The 23,385-nt window shown below is 41.4% G+C and overlaps 1 protein-coding gene across 5 annotated transcripts in view; it reads left to right on the top strand.

The window, feature by feature from the left end:
- LOC137547218 (uncharacterized) overlaps positions 1-23,385 on the top strand; it is a 742,288-nt gene that overhangs the window by 711,181 nt on the left and 7,722 nt on the right. For 4 of the 5 annotated variants that reach the window (XM_068270547.1, XM_068270546.1, XM_068270544.1 and 1 more), the window contains one exon: positions 12,955-13,296. The exons of the other annotated variant lie outside the window; for it this stretch is intronic. In XM_068270547.1, coding sequence (XP_068126648.1) covers positions 12,955-13,054 — 100 coding nt within the window. In that variant the 3' untranslated portion in view covers positions 13,055-13,296. Of the gene's footprint in view, positions 1-12,954; positions 13,297-23,385 lie in introns of those variants that run through there. 5 annotated transcript variants of the gene reach the window in all.

The following is a 23,385-nucleotide window of genomic DNA, read 5'->3' on the forward strand; positions in this document are numbered from 1 at the left end:
CTGTAACAAGAGAGATATGGAGGCTTCCATACTTATTTCCTTTTAAACAATACCAGTTGCCTGGCTGTCCTGCTGTTCCTCTGCCTCTAATACTTCTAGTTTCAAAAATACTTTATTGAATTATCTCCATAGAAAAAGACATGAGTTAACAGGACATCGTCCACAAATAGTGACAGTGTGAATTAGTGTGAGCGGATCTTATAGCCTTGAATATTTACATTAGCTCGTATAGAGCATTCTAGGGGTTCCATCATGATGGTGAATATGGCTGGCGAAAGGGGACATACTGTACCTGATGGGTTCCACGTTGGATCTTGATAGGTTGGGATGATGGTGCTAGAAGTTTCAGATAAGCAGATGGAAAAGAGTATAGTTGTTGAATTATGTGGAACAGTTCATCTGTGAGGACATTATAGTCTATATTGAGTAGGGCTATTGGGCGGTGATTTTTAGGTAGTAGTAGGTCCCTATCAGGTTTAGGGCAGATTGCCACTTAAGGACCGGGGCTGTTCCTTCAGATCGGTGCTGCGTGGGCTCTCCAGGCCGCAGCGCAGATCGTGAGCAAGGCAGGGCGATCAGACTTCCCCCCTTTTTTCCCCACTAGGGGGATGACCTGCTGGGGGGGTCTGATCGCCGCCGCTCCATGTGGCCGAGCGGGGGGGGGGGGGGGGGGGGGGGCTCTTCAAAGCCCCCCTCCGCAGCGTTTTCCGCGCTCCCTCCTTCCCCTTACCTCCCTCTCCCTCATTCATCTGCGCAGGACGGATATCCGTCCTGCGCATTGTGGGATAGGCTTCAATCCAATCAGAGGCCGGGGATCGCCGATCTGCCTTACGGCGCTGCTGCGCAGCAGCGCCGTATGATGTAAACAGCGGGGATTTCTTCCCCGCGTGTTTACATTAGGCGTGCGAGCCGCGATCGGCGGCTCGCACACTGTTCACGGAGACAGTCTCCGTGAACTGACGTAGTAACCAATTAAACCCGCCGCCGCCTATGGGCGTAAGGCGGTCCTTAAGTGTTTTTTAAGTGGGCTTCTAAAAACTCATAGTGCTTGAGAGGGTGTTTTCGTAAATTATTATAGCAATTAGTGAGGTGGGGTAGAAGTTGAGGAATCATTTTTTTTATTGTATAAAGAACTCAGACCATCAGGGCCAGGGGCCTTGTGTAGTTTTATTTTTTTAATTGTTTGTGCTATTTCCTCAGAGGAGAATTCTTTGTTTAATTTTTTAGCTTTAGCTGGTTTTAGCCATGGGAGAGAGAGGGAATTAAGATATTCCTCTAGTGGAATTTGTGGAGATTGAGAAGGTTGGGAGTAGAGGTCAGAGTAATATTTATGTAATATATTATATATTTTTTCTGGGTTACTCGTTATGCGACCTGAAGAGTCTCTAATTTCAGAAATTACATTCATTTTTCGCTGGTTCCTCAGTTTAGCTGCCAACCAGGCATCAGGCTTATTCATGTACCTATAGTAGCTTTGGTCATTCTTAGAGCCTCCTCAGTGGAGCGTGCTAATAGGACATCTAGTTTTTGCTTTGTCTCTTGTATCTGTTTTAGGAGGTAAAGAGATGGGTCATCCGCATGAAGATTTTGTAATCGGCATAGCCGGTATTGCACGTTCATTAGATCTGATTTGAATTTTTTATTTCTTTGGGAGGCTAATTTTATCTGGTGGCCTCTTATAACAGTCTTGTGAGCTAACAACAAAGTGATTGGGGAGATCTCCGACCTGTTCTCTTGGAAATATGTGTCTAAAGTCTCAGCTATAGGGTTCTTGATTCCTGATTGAGTATTAGAGATTCATTAAGCCTCCATCATGGGCGGGTCAGGGCTTTCATCTTCATGTCAATGCAAAGCAGAAGGGTATCATGATCTGAAACGGAGTTTGGAATATGGCGTAGATATTGTAACTGAGGGACCATTGAGGTAGTGACTAGAAAATGTTCAATTTTAGCATAAGTGCCATGAGAGCTGGAATAGTGGGTATAACTTTTTTTGCTACCATAAAGCTCTCTCCATACATCAACTAGAAAATTTTCCTCTAGAGAGGATTGAAGTCGTCCGCGCTGATTTTTGGATAGCTTATCTCCTGATGGGTGTGATTTATCTAGTTTTTCGTTGAGAGTCATATTAAAGTCACGACACCAAATAAACATCATTTCAGGTGGGACCTCTACTTTCTTTTGCATTGACATAAAGTGTTTAAACGCTAGTTCAGGTGGGGCATAGGAGTTCATGAGGTGGAGCTTCTGATCAAATAGTAAGCCTTTTATGATTACATAGCACCCTTCTGGATCTGAGGTCACTGAATCTGTTACCCAGGGAAGGGAGTTTTTAATTAATATGGATACACCTCTGTGCTTCTTGCTAGCATTTGCTGTGTAGATCGTTTTGTAGTTTTTATGAAGATAAGTTGGTTGGGATGTAGAGAAGTGTGTCTCCTGGAGACATATGATGTCTGCCGAATACTGTGCAAGACTCAGAAATAGTTTCCTTCTCTTTGAGGAGGAGTTTAGTCCCCTAGCATTTAATGAAAGGATTTTTAAAGTAGTCATTGTGAGACATTAAGATATGATCTTGGTCTCAGTGGTGTACAATTAAGCTGTAAGTACCTTTTGAGTTTAAATGACCTGAAAAACCAAAACAAAACATAAGCATAACTAGAGTATAAAGAGTTAATAGCTACTTCTTGCAACAGGGTAACATACCCTGGAAAGGTCAGGTATGGGAGGCAAGAGTACAAAAATAAAATACTGCCTCCTATCATTGAACCTGACATTAGGTTGGAGCAGCAATTGAAACCTGAGTGGAGCTGGGTGAATATAACCACTTTATCCACAAGTCAGTAGATATACGTCCTCTGTGACTTCATAAGCCACAAGTCAGTAGATATACGTCCTCTGTGACTTCATAAGCCACAAGTCAGTAGATATACGTCTTGTAGCAGAAGCAGTGCTGTGCAGGATTGGGCTTGCTCCTGTGCACATTTCTGGCACTATCTGAAGCAGCACTAATTGATGAATGGGAATATATGTTTCCTGAGCTAATGAGATTGATTTTTACTATTAAAAATACTTTTATTTTCTCATTTCATTCAGCATTATTTCAGAATCAAATATCTTCACCATAAATTGTGACCGGAACATAATCTAAGTTTTGTGATAAGCAGTAAGAATAGCCAAACAAAATGTGTGTTTTTTATCTACAGTAGCACTTTTTATTTTAAACTGGAATTGGTAAATCTGAGAAATAAATGTTTTTTTCAATTTTTTTCTTTGTTTTCCCATTAAAATTCATAGAAAACAAAATTGTGCGAGGGAAAAAATGACATACAATGAAAGCCTAGTTTGTCTTGGAAAAAACCAATATATATTTCATTTCTGTGTCGTAAGTAGGGATAAAGTTATTTCTGAGTAAATAAGGACATAGCTAAACTGTCAAAACTGCTCTGGTCCATAAGTGGGAAAAAAAGGTCTGGATGCGAAGTGGTTAAAGAGAAAGGAACATAAAATGTATGTCCCTGTTATTAGTTAATCATATGGAACCACATGTGGAGAGGGGATGCAGTAGATGTGGGGTCCGGCGCTCCCCCTTCCCCCGCCGGCTCCCCAGGCCCCCCCCCCCCCAACCAACAAGAATGGCAGGGGAGAACAGGGGAGCCATAATACACAGGGGAAGGGAGGAGCGCAAAGGAGCCCAATCCCAGCAGGTCACACCGCACACACAGAGAACAAAACCTAGATTTCAATAGATCATGTTTGCAACAAACCTACTCCTCTTTCAAGTATCGAACCAAGGAACAAACATCAAAATTTACATGAACATTTAAGCATTATAGTATCATCATTAGGAGCAGGACTCTGCATGTTTATGAAGAAAGCTTTCCTCATTTTAGTATTTATGGAAGTGAATAGCGCAGACTGGTTTTGGGACCAGAAAGTATACTTGGTGCAGTGATTGCATAAGCAGGGTTTTGATAAAAAAAATAAAAATACTGGGGGAAGAGATGTGATCTATGATTACAGTCAGGGCACATAATGAGAGTTCTGCACGTATGGCGCCCGAGAGTTCCTTCAACATGAAGTTAGCGGCATGCCATTTAGGTAGAAAAAGAGGTAAACAGTATAAGATGTTAAAGTTCCAGCTTTTCACCTAATAAAAATCGAGTGTTCCATACAGGGAAGGCAAGAAGTTCAGAAAAGGCGCCAAGTGGAATAGTAATCATCAAACTTGAAACGTTAAGTTATGTGCATTGAACGTCAAGGGCAGCATAGCACAAAAAATGAGGCCAAGTTGACGGGAACATTACCGTATCTTCAGTCTCATTGATCACAGTACTCACAAAACATGAGGATAGAGGCGATCATCTAGTGGGGGTAGTAAGGCTAGACTGCGGGGTCGGCGCCTGTCTTGACACCGTATTCCATACACGTTCCAGGCGTTGAGGTCAGGTTCTCAACTCTCATTCCTGCCGCCTCAAGGATTCTGTGGCCTTCCTCAAGTGAGGTGATTTGATGATTGGTGCCTTGCAGAATGAAGATCAGGGAGCAAGGAAAACCCCATCTGTACCATATGGTGGCAGGCTTAGCAAGATAGGCCTCAGGATTCTTCTTTTCTGTAGGGTAATAGGCGAGAGATACGAGTAGATTTGCACAGTGGAGGGAACAACCGGTAGTGGATTCAAATTTCTAGCCGCATTTATGATCTGTTCCTTTGTGTCATAGTAATGGCATTTAAGGATGACATCGCGTGGCAAATTGGTGTTGCACGGTTTTCCTAGAGCTCGATGAATACAGTCAAGCCGCAGGAGAGATGGGTCCAGCTGGGGAAGCAGTGCAGTGAAGAGGTTTAGGGCTACGGCTCGTAGATCAGTGATGGATTCCGGTAGGCCACGAATACGTAGGTTCGACCTGCGCACCCTGTTTTCAAAGTCCTCCAATCTGAACTCCATCTTTAGAAATTTATTGTCATGGTCATCCAGCCTGCTTTTGTCCTCCGCAAAGGCATCAGAGAAACCGTCCAGTCTTTCCTCTATAGCGTGGGTTCTCTCACCGATGTCTTGGATCTGGGCTGTGATACTCGCCACCGCCACTCCCAGCTCTTTTACCAATATCTTGTGTATGGTAGATACTATATCGGGCTGTGGAGAAGTTGGTGGGCTCGGGGAGGACCGCTGGCTAGAATGCTCAGATTGGGGGAGAGCGAGACACTTGGTGAGCCTTGTTGACTGGACTGTTCCAACGCAGCTTGCGACGTAGAGGCCTGGTCTGGAGTTACCCCGGCCATCTTGGTTGTCTGTTCCTTCTTCTGCTGCCGAGAGAAGGCTGACTTGATCGGCTTTTGCTTGGCGACCTCACCTTGTTTTTTGCCCTACTTGTGGTTCGACTTGTCCCCCATCCCAGGAGGTTAGTGATGGTTTGAATTAGCTTGTGTGTAGGCTGCTAAATCACCCGTTTGCTCCACTCAGTCACGGAGCTCAGACGTGTTGCATCCGCTCACGTCGGCGCCGCGCATGCGCTCCGCCTCGAATACTTTTAGCCATAGACCCTGAACAAGCATGCAGCAGATCAGGTGTTTCTGACATTTTTGTCAGATCTAACAAGATTAGCTGCATGCTTGTTTCTGGTGTTATTCAGACACTACTGCAGCCAAATAGACCAGCAGGGCTGCCAGGCAACCTGTGTTTATAAGGAAATAAATATGGCAACCTCCATATACCTCTCACTAGAGTTGTCTTTTAAAGAAGTCAAATACTCCTAGTCTGTAATATGTGGGCCTTCCAATGAGGCCTGGCCACCCAGTCACTCAGATGAGATCTCTTGCCCATAATTGTTGCAGACAGTGGGGCAGAACTGCTGCAACAACCTGGTTGGCTGTGAAAACAGAGCAGATACAGACAGTAGCTTGTCCCCATTAATCTCCTTCCTGTGCTGCTAAGCGATTACGGTGACCATTTTTGGATGCAGCACTACAGCTCTGTAGTCTCGTCAATTATTGTTCACCTTGTTTAGTGTGTACTTGTTAAAATGCTGGCACAGGCTCCATGTGTTGGCTCATTAGTGGTAGGTATGTTCTGTTCCAAGACATGGTACCATATGCAATTCACTTTTTCACCTGAGTTTTCTCCTGGGAGATAATTTTTCATCTTCGATTTAAAATAACTTTTCAACAAAGAAAAAAAAGTAGGTGAAAAAGTAATATCAAAATTATTTTGAGCATCTTCTTGTGTTCTTTTTATTGACAAGTTTAAAAATATCACCTAGGTGAAAACTCAGGAGAAAAAGTTAATTGCATATGGGCCATGGGGCCATATGCAATTCACTTTTTCTCCTCAGTTTTCTCTTAGGCCTGGTTTCGACTGCTGCGAATCCAGGCCGATTCCCCGTCCACGAATTCGGATGGATTTCAGCAGCCTATAGAAGTCTATGAAAGCCATCCGAATTCGTGGGCGAGGAAAAATCTGAGGCCCTGCAGCATAATTTCGTGCGTAGCTGTCCGAATCCCATAGCCGCGCATAGCGAGAGGCAGCAGCTGTGCCGGAATCGCGTCTCGCAAGACGCATGCCGCCGCACAAATGGAAACCTAGCCTTAGGAGTCAATTTTTCATCTTCCGTTTAAAATAACTTTTCAGCACTTTGCAATTAAAAAAGTAACGAAAAGTAGGTGAAAAAGTACTATAAAATTAATTTTGATAATTTTCTTGTTTGTAAATGGTTTAAAAATCATTGTATTGGCGAAGTAGGTACAGGTGCACGATCATGTGAACGTTGCTTAGCGTCGTGTGCAGAGAACGTGCGTGTCGGCGGAATGGATCTTTAAGCTCCCTGACGAGTCCAGAACAAAGTACCGCGATTGCTTAAAGTCTTGTTCGCACCCGTCATGTAATGTGGCACCCACCTGCCGGCTGGAAGATGGAGGAAGATTGAGCGGTGGAGCGCTCGTCGTCGGGGAGATGTCGCTGGATCCATCTCCCTGCATCACGAGGGGAGTACATAGCTTTAGTTGCTATGGGTCTTTAGATCTTCACCAGAGCATTCCACGAGGAACGATGGGCCACTATCCCCAGTGCATATTGGAATATTTTACTGCTTTGTCACCAAGTCACACACCCTGGAATTACTCTACCAGACCCAAAAGAGTAGTTGTAGCTGATAATTTGTTTGCCAGGTGAGCCCATATAAAGGAAAGACTACTAAAGAAGGATGTTCTACATTATTAAAGTGGACCTAAACTCTTGCACAGGACAGAAGGAAAACAGAGAGATGCACCCTCTATGTATTTAGAGAGTTTAGCCTAACACCCCCTCATTTGTGTCTAACCACAAGTTGTAATTTGATCTCTCCCGTGTCACCTGGCTGCCACGGCAGATAAGCTCATTTGAAGGCACAGGATGTAACAAATATGTCTACTTCCATGAAACCAGAAATTAGAAACACTGCAGATTAATTGCAGCATTTATATCAACCGTAACAAATACATGTTTATTACGATGTTGCATATGGTTTAGAGCAGAGAATAAGTTCTGAGTTCAGGTCCGCTTTAAAGGGAACCTAAACTGAGAGGGATATGGATGTTTCCTTTTAAACAATACCAGTTGCCTGGCTGCCCTGCTGATCTCTTTAGCTGCAAGAGTGGCTGAATCACACACCTGAAACAAGCATGCAGCTAATCCAGTCAGAGCACCTGATCTGCATGCTTGTTCAGGGGCTGTGGCTAAAAGTATTAGAGACACCGGATCAGCAGGAGAGTCAGGCAACTGGTATTATTTTAAAAGGAAAAATCCACATCCTTCTCAGTTTAGGTTCCCTTTAAGCAGGCTACCATTTTCAAGCAATATGGGAAGGAAAAATGATCTCTCTGCTGTCGAAAAGCGTTAAATAGTTGAGTGCCTTCGACAAGGTATGAAAACCTTAGAAATTTCATGAAAACTTACGTGTGATCATCATTAAGGGCCTGAGCCCACTAACGCAGTTGAGTCCTCTTTTCAGCATCTGTAACATTGATGTGTTTCTGAAAAGCGGACACAACTGCGTTAGTGGGCTCAGGCCCTAAATGATTTGTGACTAAGAGCGCACACAGGTTCGTGAACATAAAGAGGAAGGTTTCAACCAAATACATCAGATTAAGAGAACAGTTACTAAATGTCATTACAAAGCAGCAAACAGGTATTTGACATTGCTGGTGACTCTGGAGTCCCACAAGCATCAGGGTGCAGGATCCTCCAGAGCAGGGGCGTAACAATAGACCCTGCAAGGGATGCAGCTGCAGGGGGCACAGAAGCCACAGGGGGGCCCGTCCTGAGATGATGACTGCTGTGTTTTAATGAGTGCATCTGCTCAGCCACTAATAACGAATCGTAGAAAGTTTTGTAGACAGATTTGTATACCATCCCTATTCAGTGTGCACGGGGAGGGGGCCCCATCCAAAGTTTTGCAGGGGGGGGGGGGCAGTGATTTCTAGTTATGCCCCTGCTCCAGAGGATTGCAGTTATGCATAAACCTTCTATTCGGCCACCCTTAACTAGCAGGGGCCGAAATAGATGAAGTCTACTACATGAAGACTCATTTTCAGTCTTTTTTTTACTGATGAGTGCCGTGCAACCCTGGATGGCCCAGATGGATGGAGTGGCAGATGGTTGGTGGACGGCCACCAAGTCCGAAAAAGGAAGCGACGTAAGCAAGAAGGTGGCGGAGTCATGCTTTGGGCCGGAATCACGGGGAGAGAGCTGTCGGCTTATTTTTATTATCTCATCATGGTACAAAAAGAAAAACCGTGCTTTTTATCTCCATGCATGACGATGCACCATCTCATGCTGCAAGGAATACCTCTGCATCATTGTCTGCTATTGACATAAAAGGAGAGAAATTTCATGGTATGGCCCTCACCTTCCCTGACCTCAATCCTACTGAGAACCTTTGGACACCATATTAACACGATACTGTAGATTAATAGTACATGGACTACTTGCTGACTTCTCTTCCATTACTATTGCAGGCAATAGTGTTAAATGGTTATAATTGTCAAATTTGAAAACTAGAGAAGCACCTTTGTTCTCATAAAAAAGTGGCAGAACTATCAAGAACCCTGGCAGAAATGTTGATCTGTCCAAATGAAACATAGAGATGAGTAAGCTCACTAAAAAGAGAGGGACATTTCCGGGTCAGCTGCAACTTTTGTGGGGCCATTATCAAGAGCGTACATGTGTTACATCCATTCCTTATACCGGAGAAAAGATCGGCATTCGATCTATGCATACATGTAACAGCAGTTGTGTGGTGTATGTACTGAAATGTCCCTGTGGTCTCCTGTGTATAGGTAAAATGACCCGTGAGGCCAAGAGCAGGATACAGGACCACAGGGGCTCTAGCCAAGGGTTTGACCTATCCAAACCGAGTACCGACACACATTTTCAAGCCCATGGGCATAAAGTGTTGCAGCTCAGATGGATGGTATTAGGCCATGTACCACCACTCAGTAGAGAAGGAAAGAGTAATGCTACAGAACCAGGCAAGGGGGATAAGAAGGTCAGATTCAGGGGCGTAGCAATAGCCATAGCAGCTGCTACGGAGCCCCTGGAGCAGAGGGGGTCACCAGGGGGTACTTGATGTGTTCACTATTAACTTGTGTTCCTCCTTCCTATCAGTGCCCTTTAACTATATGCCGTGCAGTTCCACGAGACTGTAAATTGTCAATTAACTCATATCCATAGGGTAGGGGCAGATTGCATAGTTTAAAGAGTGCCTACATCTGAGGGCCCTATGAAAGTTTTGCTATGGGCCCCATAATCTCTAGCTACTCCACTGGTTGGATTGTACTAAATCAAGAGGTCTGAATGATATGTATAGCCTTAAATGCTTTCTGTAGCGGATTGTGATTTTCTATGTTTTCTCACTACAAGTCCTGATGATTGTTCATCGGTTGGTTGGTGGGGGGTGGAGTTAAGGAACATATTGCGTTCCTGGGGCTTGCTGTGTTCCCAGGGCAGTGAGTCACTGTACATTTATGGATCAAATGGCGGAATATATGTTGGTATTTAACCTGTAAGGAAGCTAATACTTATGTACTTACAGGTGTAATTAGGTGGGTAGACAGCCTGGTTATGTAGTGCTCAGTAAGAATTGGACTGAATATGGACTATGATGTCACACTGGTCATGTGACCAAAGGGGGTGGTTTCCAATTATGGGCGCATTGCACCTTTGTATATAAGGTTGCTGTGCTGTAAGGTTGTGTTTACACCCGAGGAAAGGGGGAAACCGTAAAACATGTGTTTTGCAATCTGAAAAATAAACGTAAGTTTATTGACACCTTTGGAGTGCCTCCTTCACATCTGTATTAAAGATCACCCGAGGCAAACCTTGGGTCAAAAGTACTATACTTGCCTAAGAAGAGGGCAGTCTCTGGAGCCTATAGAGGCTTCTCACGTTGGCCTCTTGTCCTCTGCTGCCAAATGCAGATCCCCACAAGAGGTCCAACTAGAGCTTGTCAGATTCCAAGCTTGGGACTGCGCTCATCTGTAAGCATGAGCATGGCCATACAGCACCTGCACAAGCACGGCCGCACCTGTGCAGTAAGCCAGAGCCACTTGAGCACGAGCAGCTCCATGCTGCTGTGCAGGCACAGCCGTGCTCATGCAAGAAGGGGTGAGCTGTCGCATTGTGCAGTAGTGCCACAAGGGCTGCATGGAAAGGCTGTATAATATACGTGTCAAACTGCGGCCCGTGGGCCAAATCTGGCCCTCACAGCCATCAGATTTGGCCCTCAGGTGGTTTTCCCACTTTGCATTATCTTCGGCCCACTCAAGAGCACCAGAGAAGCTATATTGGAGGGTAAGCTATAGATCACCAGGAAAGCCATGTTGATGGGGAAAGCACTAGATACCAGGGAACGGTATATTAGAGGGAGGGAGGCCACTAGGAAGGCAAAGTAGGGGGCCACTAGGAAACTGTATAGAGGAGGGAGGGAGGACCACTAAACATCAGGGCATTGTATAGGGGAGGGAGGGAGAACCACTAGACACCAGGGAACTGTATAGATGAGAGAGGGAGGATGACTAAACACCAGGGCAATGAATAGGGGAGGGAGGAGGGTCACTAGACTCCGGGGAACTGTACAGGGGAAGGAGGGGATCAATAGACACCAGGAAACTGTATAGGGGATGGAGAGGGGCTATTAGACGCCAGGGAACTTTTTAGGGAGAGAGGTGGCCACTAGACATTGAGATTCGCCTGCGACTTGGTCCTAGAGCTCAATTTAGTCCCACTTTGTATTTGAGTTTCACATTCATAAAAAGCTTGTAGACCCCCTAGGGCGTCCTATTGTGTCTAGCCGGGGCAGTGTCTTGTACCCGTTGGCAGGTTTTATAGACAGCTTCCTACAGGAAATTGTGGGTAAATTTACACACTGCTTAAAGGACACAACAGATCTTCTGTTAAGGATTGAGTCTCTTGGCAGTCTACCACAGAACTTGATCTTTTGTAGCCTTGACATACAGTGCCTATTTACAGCCATCCCACAGGATGAGGCGATAGAATGTGTTGAATCCAATTTGTTGTACACCGACTTGCCTAGTAATATGGTGTATTTTCTTATAGATGCATTGGAACTTGTTTTAAAATGTAATTATTTCAAATTTAATGGTAATTTCTATTTCCAGCAGCAGGGGGCAAGCATGGGTTCCCCAGTAGCCCGGTCAGTGGCAAACATCTTTGTAGAGTCTTTAGAAAAAAAGTTTTTCATTAATCATCCTAGATATGGGGGATGCATATTTCAATGTTAGGTTTGTGGATGATGTTCTGATCATATGGAGCGGCACTATGGAGGCCCTGGAGGAAATGGTGGCTGAGGCCAACGTTGGCCACAGCACCATCAAGTTTTCCATGGAAGCGTCCACAGAGATGGTTAATTTCTCCGACGTTACCATCACGAAAAATGGTGACAAATTATACAGCAAGCTTTTTAAAAAACCCACTGACCGCAATAACCTATTAAGAAATGATAGTTACCACCATCCACATACCATGAGAGCCATCTCAAAGTGCCAATTTTTGAGGGCTAAGAGGATCTGCTCTAAAGTAGAGGACTACATAGAAACAGGACAGGAGTTAGTAGAGAAGGTTGTAACCAAAGGCTACCAGAGGGAACAGCTCCAGAAAGTACAAGATGAGGTGGGCAAAATAGAGCGAGCAGAGTTATTGACGGAGGATGGAAGAAAAGCAAGGGACAATCGCAATCACGTCCCCTTTATAATGCAGTTTGGCCGCAACACTTCACTGGTCAAGAAAACAGTGAGGAAATTTTGGCCGGTTTTTAGTAGCGACCAAACTGTAGCAAGACTTTTCCAGGAAGCACCACTGTTTGCCCTCAAAAGAGGAAAAACAGTTCAGAATGTGGTCAGAAAAGTTGATACATCTGTCACCAAGGAAACACACAATTACCAAAGAGATTGTACCTTTGCCTGTTGCAATTGCAATGTGTGTTCTGCCATTATGAAAGGCAATTTGATCTCTCATCCCCACACTGGCAGACAAGTTCAAACCAGAGGCAATTTTACATGTGCCAGTACGTGTCGTTTACGGATTGAAATGTCCGTGCGGCATGATGTACGTGGGCATGACCACACGTGCAGTGACAGTACGCATACAAGAACATAAGCGCTGTATTGGCATGTTCTTGGAGGAGGATTTGAATTACGAAACCTCTGTGGCAAGGCGCTTTAGAGACGCTTGACACAGAGCTCCGCAATTACGTTGGCTGGTGCTCAATGCTCTGGATCTTAAATCCAGCAGGGCGACAAACAAAAATTGTTGCTTCAAAAAGAAGCCCGCTGGATCAATTTTTTGGATGTTGTACATCCTAGAGGGATGAATGAGCATACACAATGGAAATGTTTTTTATAATTATATGTGGTTGAGACCTTTGGTACTGTTTGTTATGCCATTCACTTTTCTCTTTACAGCCTGGTGCTTACGGGTAGCCATTTTGGAGTGCCCCAGGAATACGGTCAGTTATTATGTAGTAATCTGGGCAGCCGTTTAGGAGTACCCTTGAATTTTTGAACTTTTAATACTTTTGTAATTTTGTACTTTTAAATTGACGTGTAGGATCATAATAATTGTGCTTGTTATATTATGCTATATATAGACATTAATGTTGTATATTGAAGCAGTTAGGAGTGGCCTATGTCTAGTGAGCCCTCACCACACCCCCTAGGTAAGGGGCGTGGTTACATGATTATAAATGGAGGTTGTGATGTGTGGTGCATTATACACCTGATGAAGAGCAGTGATGGCTCGTAACATGTAGTGTTGTTCTGCTACCAATATACTCTTGAAATAGCAAAGCCCGTTGTGTGCCGCCTCATCACTTTCTGCATATCCTTTGCCCAGGGGGGGGGGGGGGGGGGGGGTGACCTGAGCGAGGTGTAGCACCGGCAGTTCCAGGAATATCATTCTTTTTATTCACGTTTATGTTTGTATTTGAGTTTCACATCCCTGCTCTACAGGATCCAGAGGCTTCCATCTCCCTAGGTAAGTATTTGCATTTTTTTACCATGGGTTTGTTTTAAAAAATGAATTATTACGACACCCCTACTCTGTACTTGGTAGGTGCTGAAAAGCTAACAAGAACTGCACAGTATTGAAAAGCAGTCTGGCAGGCAAAGGTTGATGTAGCTCTGCAAAATGCATAAGTTACAGACTCACTATACATCAGCGGTTCTAGATGTGTGCCTGGCCGCCTCTCCTGTCCCCCCCCTCCCCATGTATAATTGGCAGTGTAGCAGGAACATCTCTAACCATGGCTCCGCAGGGATCGCAGAGCTCTTACCTCCTGCACTGCTCCTCTAGTGTTGGCTTCTGCTGATTACATCATCAGCAGGAGAAGTCACTAGGGGTAGCTGTGCAAAACAGGAGCGGCCTGCGAGGTTTGTATTAGGTGAGAGAAGCACCAGCTACACGGCTAATCATACACGGGGGGAGACACTGGGGGAGCAAACACGCACGGTGTGGAGCGTACACACACGGGGGGGGGGGGAGATGGGGGGCAAGTGTGAGCAGATACACAGGGGGAGCTGGAGACCCACACGGGGGTAACTGAGGCACACAAGGGACAATGCAGAGAGTCCCCAGTGTCACAGCCAGCAGCAGTTCGTAAGTCGGATATTTCCTGCATCCGTCCCATTTTGTGGGTAGAAAAAGTGCATCTTATACAGTGGCAAATATGGTATTAGTTTCACCTTTTAAGTTCAATTACTGAAATAAATAAGACTTTTACACGATATTATAATTTTTTTGAGTTTCACCTATATTTTAAACACACTAAAGTATAAGTAACTCAACAATGTACTGTAAGCAATTACAAAATGTGCTGTATTTGTCCCATAATAAAAAAATTTTGTTTAATTCTTGGAGGTTCCTCCTCTTGCTTGTAAGCCTGATAGGACAAAGTCCTCTAGACCTCCTGCAACATATTTTCAAAATTAATTTTCTTAGGTTTGCTATATACAACACTGATATATTAAAGCCACATATAGGAAGGATAAAACAAATAATGAGTCTGAGAAGCAGAACAACAAGCAAATTGCTATTTATTTTCTTTATTCAAATCCTATGCAGGAGATGAATGTTTTTAAAAAAATAATAAAAGAATCACACCGCATTATGTACAAGGCTTGTGACATCACAAGGAAAGAAAAAATTCCATCAGAACAAATAAACCATTTTCTGTAAACTTCATGATTCATAAAATGAACAAACCCAGATTTCACTTATTGTTGCTAGATTACTTCATTTACCATATTTTATTTTATTTTTTATATAAAATATATAAACTATATGTCACATAACACTATAATTTGGGGTTTCCAATCGAAACTAAAATTCCTGTTGAAATTATAGCCCATCAATGGTTTATCTGACAAAAGTGAAAAGAAAAATACAAAAAACAAAACAAAAACACAATACTGTCATTTTAATTATTGTCTGACCTGACTGTTGAAAGTCACTATGCACAGGACATTTTCCCATGCACTGTCCATGCAGAAGAAATCACTGTTTTAAATAAAACTTAAATTCTGTACATATTTCCCCAGTTACAATGTCAAGGTACGATATGCATTCATGCAAAAAAAAAAAAAATCCCCCAAAAAACAAAAATATATTTACAATATATTCACAGACTTTATATAATCCCCAAAGAAGATTTTCAATAAAACAATACAAAAAAAGTTCTCTGGACTTTTATGGAAAACATTATATATACAGCAGTCTTTTTAAAAAAGAAAAAACCTTTGAACATACCAATGCATTAACTGACTGATATATTATATTTACATCTTCAGCCATACATCTGTACATCTTTTTCAAGGAAGGCAAACGCCTAAGACATTTTTTTAATATATATATATATTTGTACATGTTCAAAAATACACTTTATTTTGCAAATGTTAAGCCGTACTGATTTTTTTTTAACCACTTAAAAAAAATAATAATTATCTTTTATTGAAAAATTTAGTAGTGCTTAAAAGTAATAATGTTTCAGCAGGTCAATGGCAAGTACACCAGAGCAATCATCGAAAATGACTTAGCCAGGTTGCTCAATAGGCAGCAACGTCTAAGGGTACTTGCACACTGAACCTGTTGCATTGCAATGGGCAATACAGTATCATCGTGCAATGTGATGCAATTATATTGCAATGGTACATAGGTGCGGTGGATTTCGTTGGAATAAGGCGCAGCATGCTGTGCATTTACCTACGAAATGTACGTTTACTTTTATTAAATCCTACAGTACCCTCTATGTACTGCATGCGTTGCATAGCACGTGAGTTGTGATCCTTTTCAGAGTACACAATGCAATGTGCATAGTGTGAAAGTACCCTTTGTGTTATAGATATGCTGTAGAGTTTCAACGTTAATGACCTAATATTTCATAAGTTTCTAAAACTATGTGGTTTTATAACTTCCTTTTCCTTGTTTTTTTATCATCAGCATTTGGGCCATACAGGTTTGCTTTTACTGTGAGTTTTTAGAAATGACCTTTGTTTTAATGTGTTAGTTTTTAGATAGCTATCACTGTACCATATAATTAATTACATGTAATTATATGTATGGCTCAGTTTCTTTGAGGCCAGTTTTACACGGTTTTTGTGTTCCTGCCGTATCCCATCATATGACCATATGACCTTCAAAACTATGACTAAGGCAGATTGTGAGCCCGACACACATTAGTTGTTCCAGTGGAACCATTGTTTGGTGTCTGACCATTTTTTAAATAAAAATGCCAGCTTTTTCAGTGTTTGGACCAAATATTTTCTTCCTGAATTCTGGAATTAATCTTTAAGGACTAAATGAAAACTCTGTTCCAGCCAAAATGTTTTTAGTTTTGTATAAAAGTGGGGAAAGTCCTTATTGGGATGTAGCGTCTTTCTGTGTTTCTAATGAAATCTTTTCTTTAAACTTTTTGTCCAAGTGACCACTTTAATCTAATGCAAACCTTATGGTCACCAGGAGGTAATATGTTTTTTTTTTTCATTTTGGTCTTTTGTTTTGGAGAGATTCCTGACAGATGATAAAGATGCGGGTATCAATAAAAATATTAAAGTGTTTCTGATTCTCTTTCGATATTAGCCAAAACTAAAATGGAAGCTCTTGGCAGAGCTAATATTTTATTCACCATATTTTAAAGAGAACCAGACTATCTTGTAATGTTTAGCCACCGATTTAAAAAGACTGGAGAGCCTGTGTGATCCAGCAAACACCAAACCGACTTTTATTAAGTGGCAAAATCTGCAACCCTCTCTGGAGTCAGGTCATTAGGATTGATAAAAGGAGAGTGAAATTGCTGTTTTGCAATTGCAGTGGCATGCACACAAACATTCAGCGAGAACGCAAGTGCAATAATTCCAGCATGAATATTTTAAAAATAGTTTGCACTATTGGTGCTGCAAGTGGCAACTGCAAGACCACCACTGCATTAACTTTTTAGTAATCTTCACTAGGATCCAATCCATCCCCGCAGACGGCAGCAACAAGTGAAGACAATTAAAAAAAAAATCCAGTCCATGTTTGCTGAAATCACGCAGCCTTTCCAGTCCATAGTAAGTCAAGGCCAGGGTTGAATGTTTCAAAAACAATGTTAATGGCCGCAGCCAATCAAGTTTGAGCAATAGCTGAAAAAATGGGAACACAAGCCTTCCGGGAACCATGTTATGCTTGGCCCATGAGAATATATTATAGATAAAAAGGAGTTCTCTCTACAGCCTTTGCTTTGTGGCACTGGCTCTTTGATCACGCTGTTGGAAGTATAATGAATGGTAGACATGATTGTGCACATGGCAATAGAAAGCGTAAACGCGTATTGTACAGTATGGAAGAAATTTGCTTTTTTGTTTCTTTTTTTTTGTTTCTATTGGTTTTTTTTTTTGTTTTACTATAAGTGCTATTTAAACAGAAAATACATATTTGAGGCACACAATTTTTGAGAGCATAAACATACAAATATTTTTCCTTTTTTTATGTGTTTTCAATTAGTAAACCTTTATTGTAGCTGCCTGTGAAACAATAGAATCTAATCCATTGTAGTCCAAATTGTTTTGCTTGAAAATTATATTGGTCTTTTGGTGAAATATAAACTTGCCTTCTAAAAAACAAAAAGGCAAAACTATATTTATATTAGTTTTTTTCAGTATGGGGACTTTTAGATTTAGTTTAGTCCTTTAAAAAAACCCTAATGATTCTGATTCACCATGACATAACTGGGTATGCTGAAAATCCATTCTTGGGTAAAGAAACACAGAGATGAAAAGTATCCCAACTCCATTTAAAATTCTGTTTGGATAGAGTAGAAAGCTTAACGTGTGTACAAAATCACGTACTTGCCTAAGATACACACTGTCCTCTGGTCCCCCAAACACTGAGTGTGGACCACATAAGATTAGCTGGAGGGTTCGCAAGTGGCAATGGGACTAGAGGACCGCGAGGGAAGCCTCATCAGGATCCAGAGGCTTTTGTCTCCTTAGTTAAGTGTTTCTGAACCAGAGCATTGGCTTGGGTTGTCTTTGAAACAGATTTAGTTGCTGTCAATGTCCCCTTTTTGGGAGAAGACTCCTGGCACCCTGGGCCATTTGCAACTCATTTGATCTCCAGAGGTTTCTACTAGGAGATAATTTAGCACTTTGCAATAGAAAAGCACCAAAAAGTGGGGGGAAAAAGTACTGTCAAAATTATTTTGAGTATTTGCTTGCTTGCCGGTGGTGGAAAAGTCATTTTATTTACAAGTTGTGAAAATATCACCTAGGAAAAAACTCTTCAATAAAATGCCTTTTAGATCACCAGCAAGTAAGAACATACTTAAAATAGTTTTGACAGTACTTTTCCGCCTACTTTTTGGTACCCTTTCAATTGCAAAGTGCTGAAAAGTTATTCTAAATAGAAGATGGAAAAAAAAAACTTTCTCCAAGCAGAAAACTCAGGAAAAAAGTTAATTGCGTATCGGCAGTTGTCCAAATAGGAAGCGTGTATATTTAATTAATTGAAACATAATTGAAGAACATTTTATTTTTTGATAGAGAGGAAAGAAGTAGAACTCATGGCAGGTTTTTTTTTTACTTATATTGTCATTGCAGGCTTCCTTGCCTTGTGACACCATTTACTCAGATGTGACCACTGTCACAGTGGCAGGAAATGAGAGGACTTCCTCTCAGAGGACACATGATCGGTGGTACCAGATTAGCAGTGGTTGAAAATTTGGAGCTATATATACAAAAAATTTTGAGACACTTCAAGATTGCTTTACAGCAAATCTCTCAGTAAACATTGTCATTCCTATGAGTAAAATAAATGAAGTCAAGGTCACCAAATGACATTATTATGATTAATAATGTCCTCTCTATTGTTATTATAAAATGTGCAGCAAGACTTTATATTTTCTGGGTTTCACTTGGGTAAAAGACATGTTGGCCCCATTCAATTAATTTTCTCTCCTACATTTTCTCCTAGGTGATATGTTCTCACCTTATTCATAAAAAGCCACCAGAAAGTGAGAAAAAAACTAACATTTATTATATATATATATATTTTTAATTTTTGAGAGTACTTTGAGAGTACTTTGTCAGCTACTTTCTGCTACTTTTTTAATGGCAGAGTGTTGATAAGTAATTTTTGAAACAGAAGATGGAAAATTATCTCCTAGGAGAAAAAAGTGAATTGAATAAGGGCATTTCTGTCATAAATCTTAGGAAGTAAACAATCTCTAAGCCTATATTATACAGCAGAATAAAGGCAGTCTATTGGTTTCAATCAGATAATATATTTCAGGGTGACATTACTGGAGTACCACAGGGGTGATTTATTAAGATGCGGAGTGCCCACTCTTTGGGTGGTTTGCTTTTAAAAATAAAAGCCCGTCATGATAAGCACAAAAATGTCATCAGTTCTAAAGCTGTATGAAAAGAAAATGCTTCCTTCTGAGTGTTTTTCATAGACAGAACGGTGTTAGAAGCTTCTCCCTATGAAGTAATCTCTGTCAGAGATATTCAACAATGTCATCTCTCTGGAGTTATTTCATGATCGTAGTAACGCCCTGCTTGTGGGCGAGGGGAAGCCAGAGTCACTACAAGCTGCAGGAGCTGGCACTCCCCACTTCACCAGGTTACGCAGTGGTGACCTTGTGGGAAATAGTCAAGGCTTGCAGCATTGATTTTTACATTAAAACTAGCCGCCAGCAATATAAAACCATGCTTTATTACGATAATGCAGTTATGTAACACTGACGGCTTCTACAGCGCTCTACAGAGTACATTGGACAATCCAGGTCACCAACAGTCCATCCAAGCAGCTCACACTACACTCCCTACCATAGTCTGAGGCCCTACTAAGTCTACAGTTAGTTTTCCGGGGAAAGCAATAAGCTTACCATTATGTTTTTGAGATGTTGGAAGAAGATGAAAAATCTGAGAAAAAGGCCTCACACAAACAAGGGAGGAACAAGAAAACTTCTTGCAGTTTGGTTCACCAAATTTGTAGAAGGTTTTTGCAATAATTCAAGTTGGAGTGAGCATTTGATGTCTCCCACGATGCATCACTGCTTAATATGCAAATCATCCCTTTACTATTAACCAGCTAACACATCATTGCATTTCAGTGGTTCTGGTGGTGTGGTTAGCTTACAGGGACATCAAAGGATGATTTGTATATTCAGCAGTGATGCATCGTGGGAGACATCGTGGGGACGCACGAGCACCCGCGGGAGCACGCAGGTGCATGCGCACAGTGACAGCAGCACTGTCTGACTTAAAAAAACTTCCAGGAGCCATTAAGAGGCTCTAGCAGGACGTTTTTATAAGTCAGCATGTCATTAAGTGGCTAACTAATAAACCATCCAAAACAGACTTCAAATCTACCAATCAGCTATCACTAAATAATTGGCAAACATGGATCAAAAACTTTCCCTTCCCTTGATGACATTTCTGCCGTATTGTACATACTATATCTAAATCATTTTTTTCTCTTTTATTCTTGCCTTTCTGTTCTGTCTGTATGCTTTTCTTGGATAAAAATGTTTACATCAAAAGTGACAGGAGGGAGGTGGGGCGAGTTCAGAGTGCCATTTCCTGCTTCTCGACTGAGAGCAAGTTGACAAGCTGGAAATGGGAATATTTGAAGAATAGACTTCACGGACACCAAGTAAAGTTATGTAGCTAATCATGCCTTGTGGGAGTCCATACAAATAAGTTTTATTTGAAAAAAACAAAACATCCATATTTTAGGTACACTTTCAAGGCCACGGCCCACGGGCAATTATCCTGCTAAGCGTCACATTGCTAGCAATGGAATGCATTTACCTCTGTGGTGAATAACATGGCAAGTGATTGAGCGGACTTGTTGATCTGTTCTTGCAATGGAAACACATTCCCAACACTGCTAACCACGCTATTCACAAGAATTTTAAATGTATTCAGGTAGTTCCCATGCTAATAATGAGCTGCTGGCAAAAATTCGGTGCCATGACATTAAGAATGAGATTTTATATTCACTCTTTTTTTATTAGCATTCTACCTCACTGGTGCATAACTGAAAGAAATACCACATGCAGAATGTAGTGAAGAAAGGGCGAACTCTTCCTGCTCAGTTGTAGGTTGGATGGATTATTTTCATCTCAGCCTAACACATAACACAACAGAACATCAGTTTGGCTCGATGACTTGTTGGTCCTTATACAATTCAGATTTTCTCCTATATTTTCTTCAAGGTGTTATCATCACACCTTATCAATACAATGGGCCATATGCAATTAGCTTTTTCTCCAGAGTTTTCTCCTAGGAGATAAAATTTCATCTTCTCTTCAAAATAAAATCATTTTACAATTGAAAAAGTACCCAAACGTTGTTAAAAAAAGTACTATTAAAATTATTTTGAGTATTTCTTTGCTCGCTGGTGGCTTAAAATGCATTTTATGACAAGGGCCCATATGCAATTCACTGTTTCTCCTGAGGTTTCTCCTAGGTGATATTTTTACATTGTGTCATAAAATACCTTTTAAGCCTCCAATCAAGCACGAAAATACTCAAAATAAATTTGATAATACTTTTTCACCAACGTTTGGATATTTTTTTCAATGGTAAAATGCTGAAAAGTTAGTTTAAAGAGAAGATGAAAATTACGGTATCTCCTAGAAGATAACTCAGGAGAAAAAGTGAATCACATATAGGCCAATGCCTTTTAAGCAACCAGCAAGCAAGAAAACACAACCATTTTTAAGGTGAAAACCTCGGAGAAAAAGTGAATTGAACAAGGGCTTATTATCCATATGCAATTTACTTTTTCTCCTGACTTTTCTCCTAGGTGATATTTTTACAACTTGTCAATTAAATGCCCTTTAAACCATCAGCAAGCAAGAAAATACTCCAAATAATTTTGTAAGTACATTTTTTGAAAAATTATTTAAAGAGAAAATAAAAAAGTATCTCCCAGGAGAAAACTCAAGAGGCCCATATGCAATTCACTTTTTATCCAAAGTTTTCTCCTAGGCGATCATTTTTCATCTTCTCTTTAAAACAAATTTCATCATTTTGTAATTGAAAAAGTACCAAAAGTAGTAAAGAAAAGTACTATGAAAATTATTTTGTATGCTTTTTCTTGCTTGCTGGGGGTCTAAAGGCATTTTACTGACAAGGTGTGAAAATATTACCTAGGAGAAAAAGTGAATTACATATGGGCCATTGAGTGAACCAGTCTTTAAACTTCATCACTCTTGTCTGTGCCAAATTATTTTCTGGGTTTCTAAGGCCGTGTGAACCAAAATTGTACGTAGAATATTTTAAGGGCATTTAACAAAGTAGACAAAATGTGGATTTGCATATAACCAGAATAATGTGAACACTGGTTAGAAACTTTTAGCGGATTATTGCTGTCTATTGCCCAGATCTTCCTTCATTTCTGTCCCTGGAATTTCTATATAGCCTCACGGCTTTAATCTGAAATCTGCTTGTTCCATGGACAAGAAATGAAGGACACCACTAAAACCTGTCAGGGAATCTATTTCTTTCTCATTCTACAGCACAGGTGTTGAACTCCAGTCCTGGGGGGGTAGGTTTATCCATGCCAGTATTCAGGAAGGACTGAGAAATTGACTCATGTTCTGCTTGAAGAACCACACATTTCCTGATTCCAGTCCCATCAATTTGAGCTGTGCCAAAAATGTGTGAGGAACTCGGCCCTTGAGGACTGGAGTTTGACATCCCTGTTTATTTTTTTGCCGCTTTGACACTGTTGGTAAGTGAAATTCACACACATGCAGGCACAGAACAGCAATGAAACTCAAGAGAAGTTCTGATCCCTCCATATACAATTCAAAACAAATGGTTTTCCTTTAAGTGTACCTAAAGTTAAAAGAAATAAACTCAACAGTTTAGATGCCTGGTCTGAAGCCACAGACCACTACTGGATCCTCCGAGGCACATAATCGAGACCTCTGGGTTTCACTATCTGAATGTGAGCGTCTGACTCACACATGACTGATGGGGTTGGGCCTTTCTGCACACCACCAACATGTTTCACGGTAGTGTGGAGGAATGGAGGATCCCGTGGTCTCTAGCAGCTGCGGAATAGGCATCTGTGAAAGATGGAACTAGTTGTGCTAGTTGTGTACTGCAGTTAGTTTTTTTATTTTTTAGTACAAGACCATGACTTGTGCACATGGCCATTTGGAAAGGATAGTTGGTGTAACTGGTTACAAGGATTATGGGCTTGATTTGCCAAAGCAGATTGGAAGTCAATACTTTGTTGATGTAAAAAAATTCCAACCACATGCATAAAAGGTTTTGTTTTTTTTTTCTCTCTTTTTTATTTTCCATCCAACAGATTGGATGTTTAAAAGTAACACAGTGTAA

The sequence above is a fragment of the Hyperolius riggenbachi genome, chromosome 2 (assembly GCF_040937935.1).
Source record: "Hyperolius riggenbachi isolate aHypRig1 chromosome 2, aHypRig1.pri, whole genome shotgun sequence".
NCBI lineage: Eukaryota > Metazoa > Chordata > Amphibia > Anura > Hyperoliidae > Hyperolius > Hyperolius riggenbachi.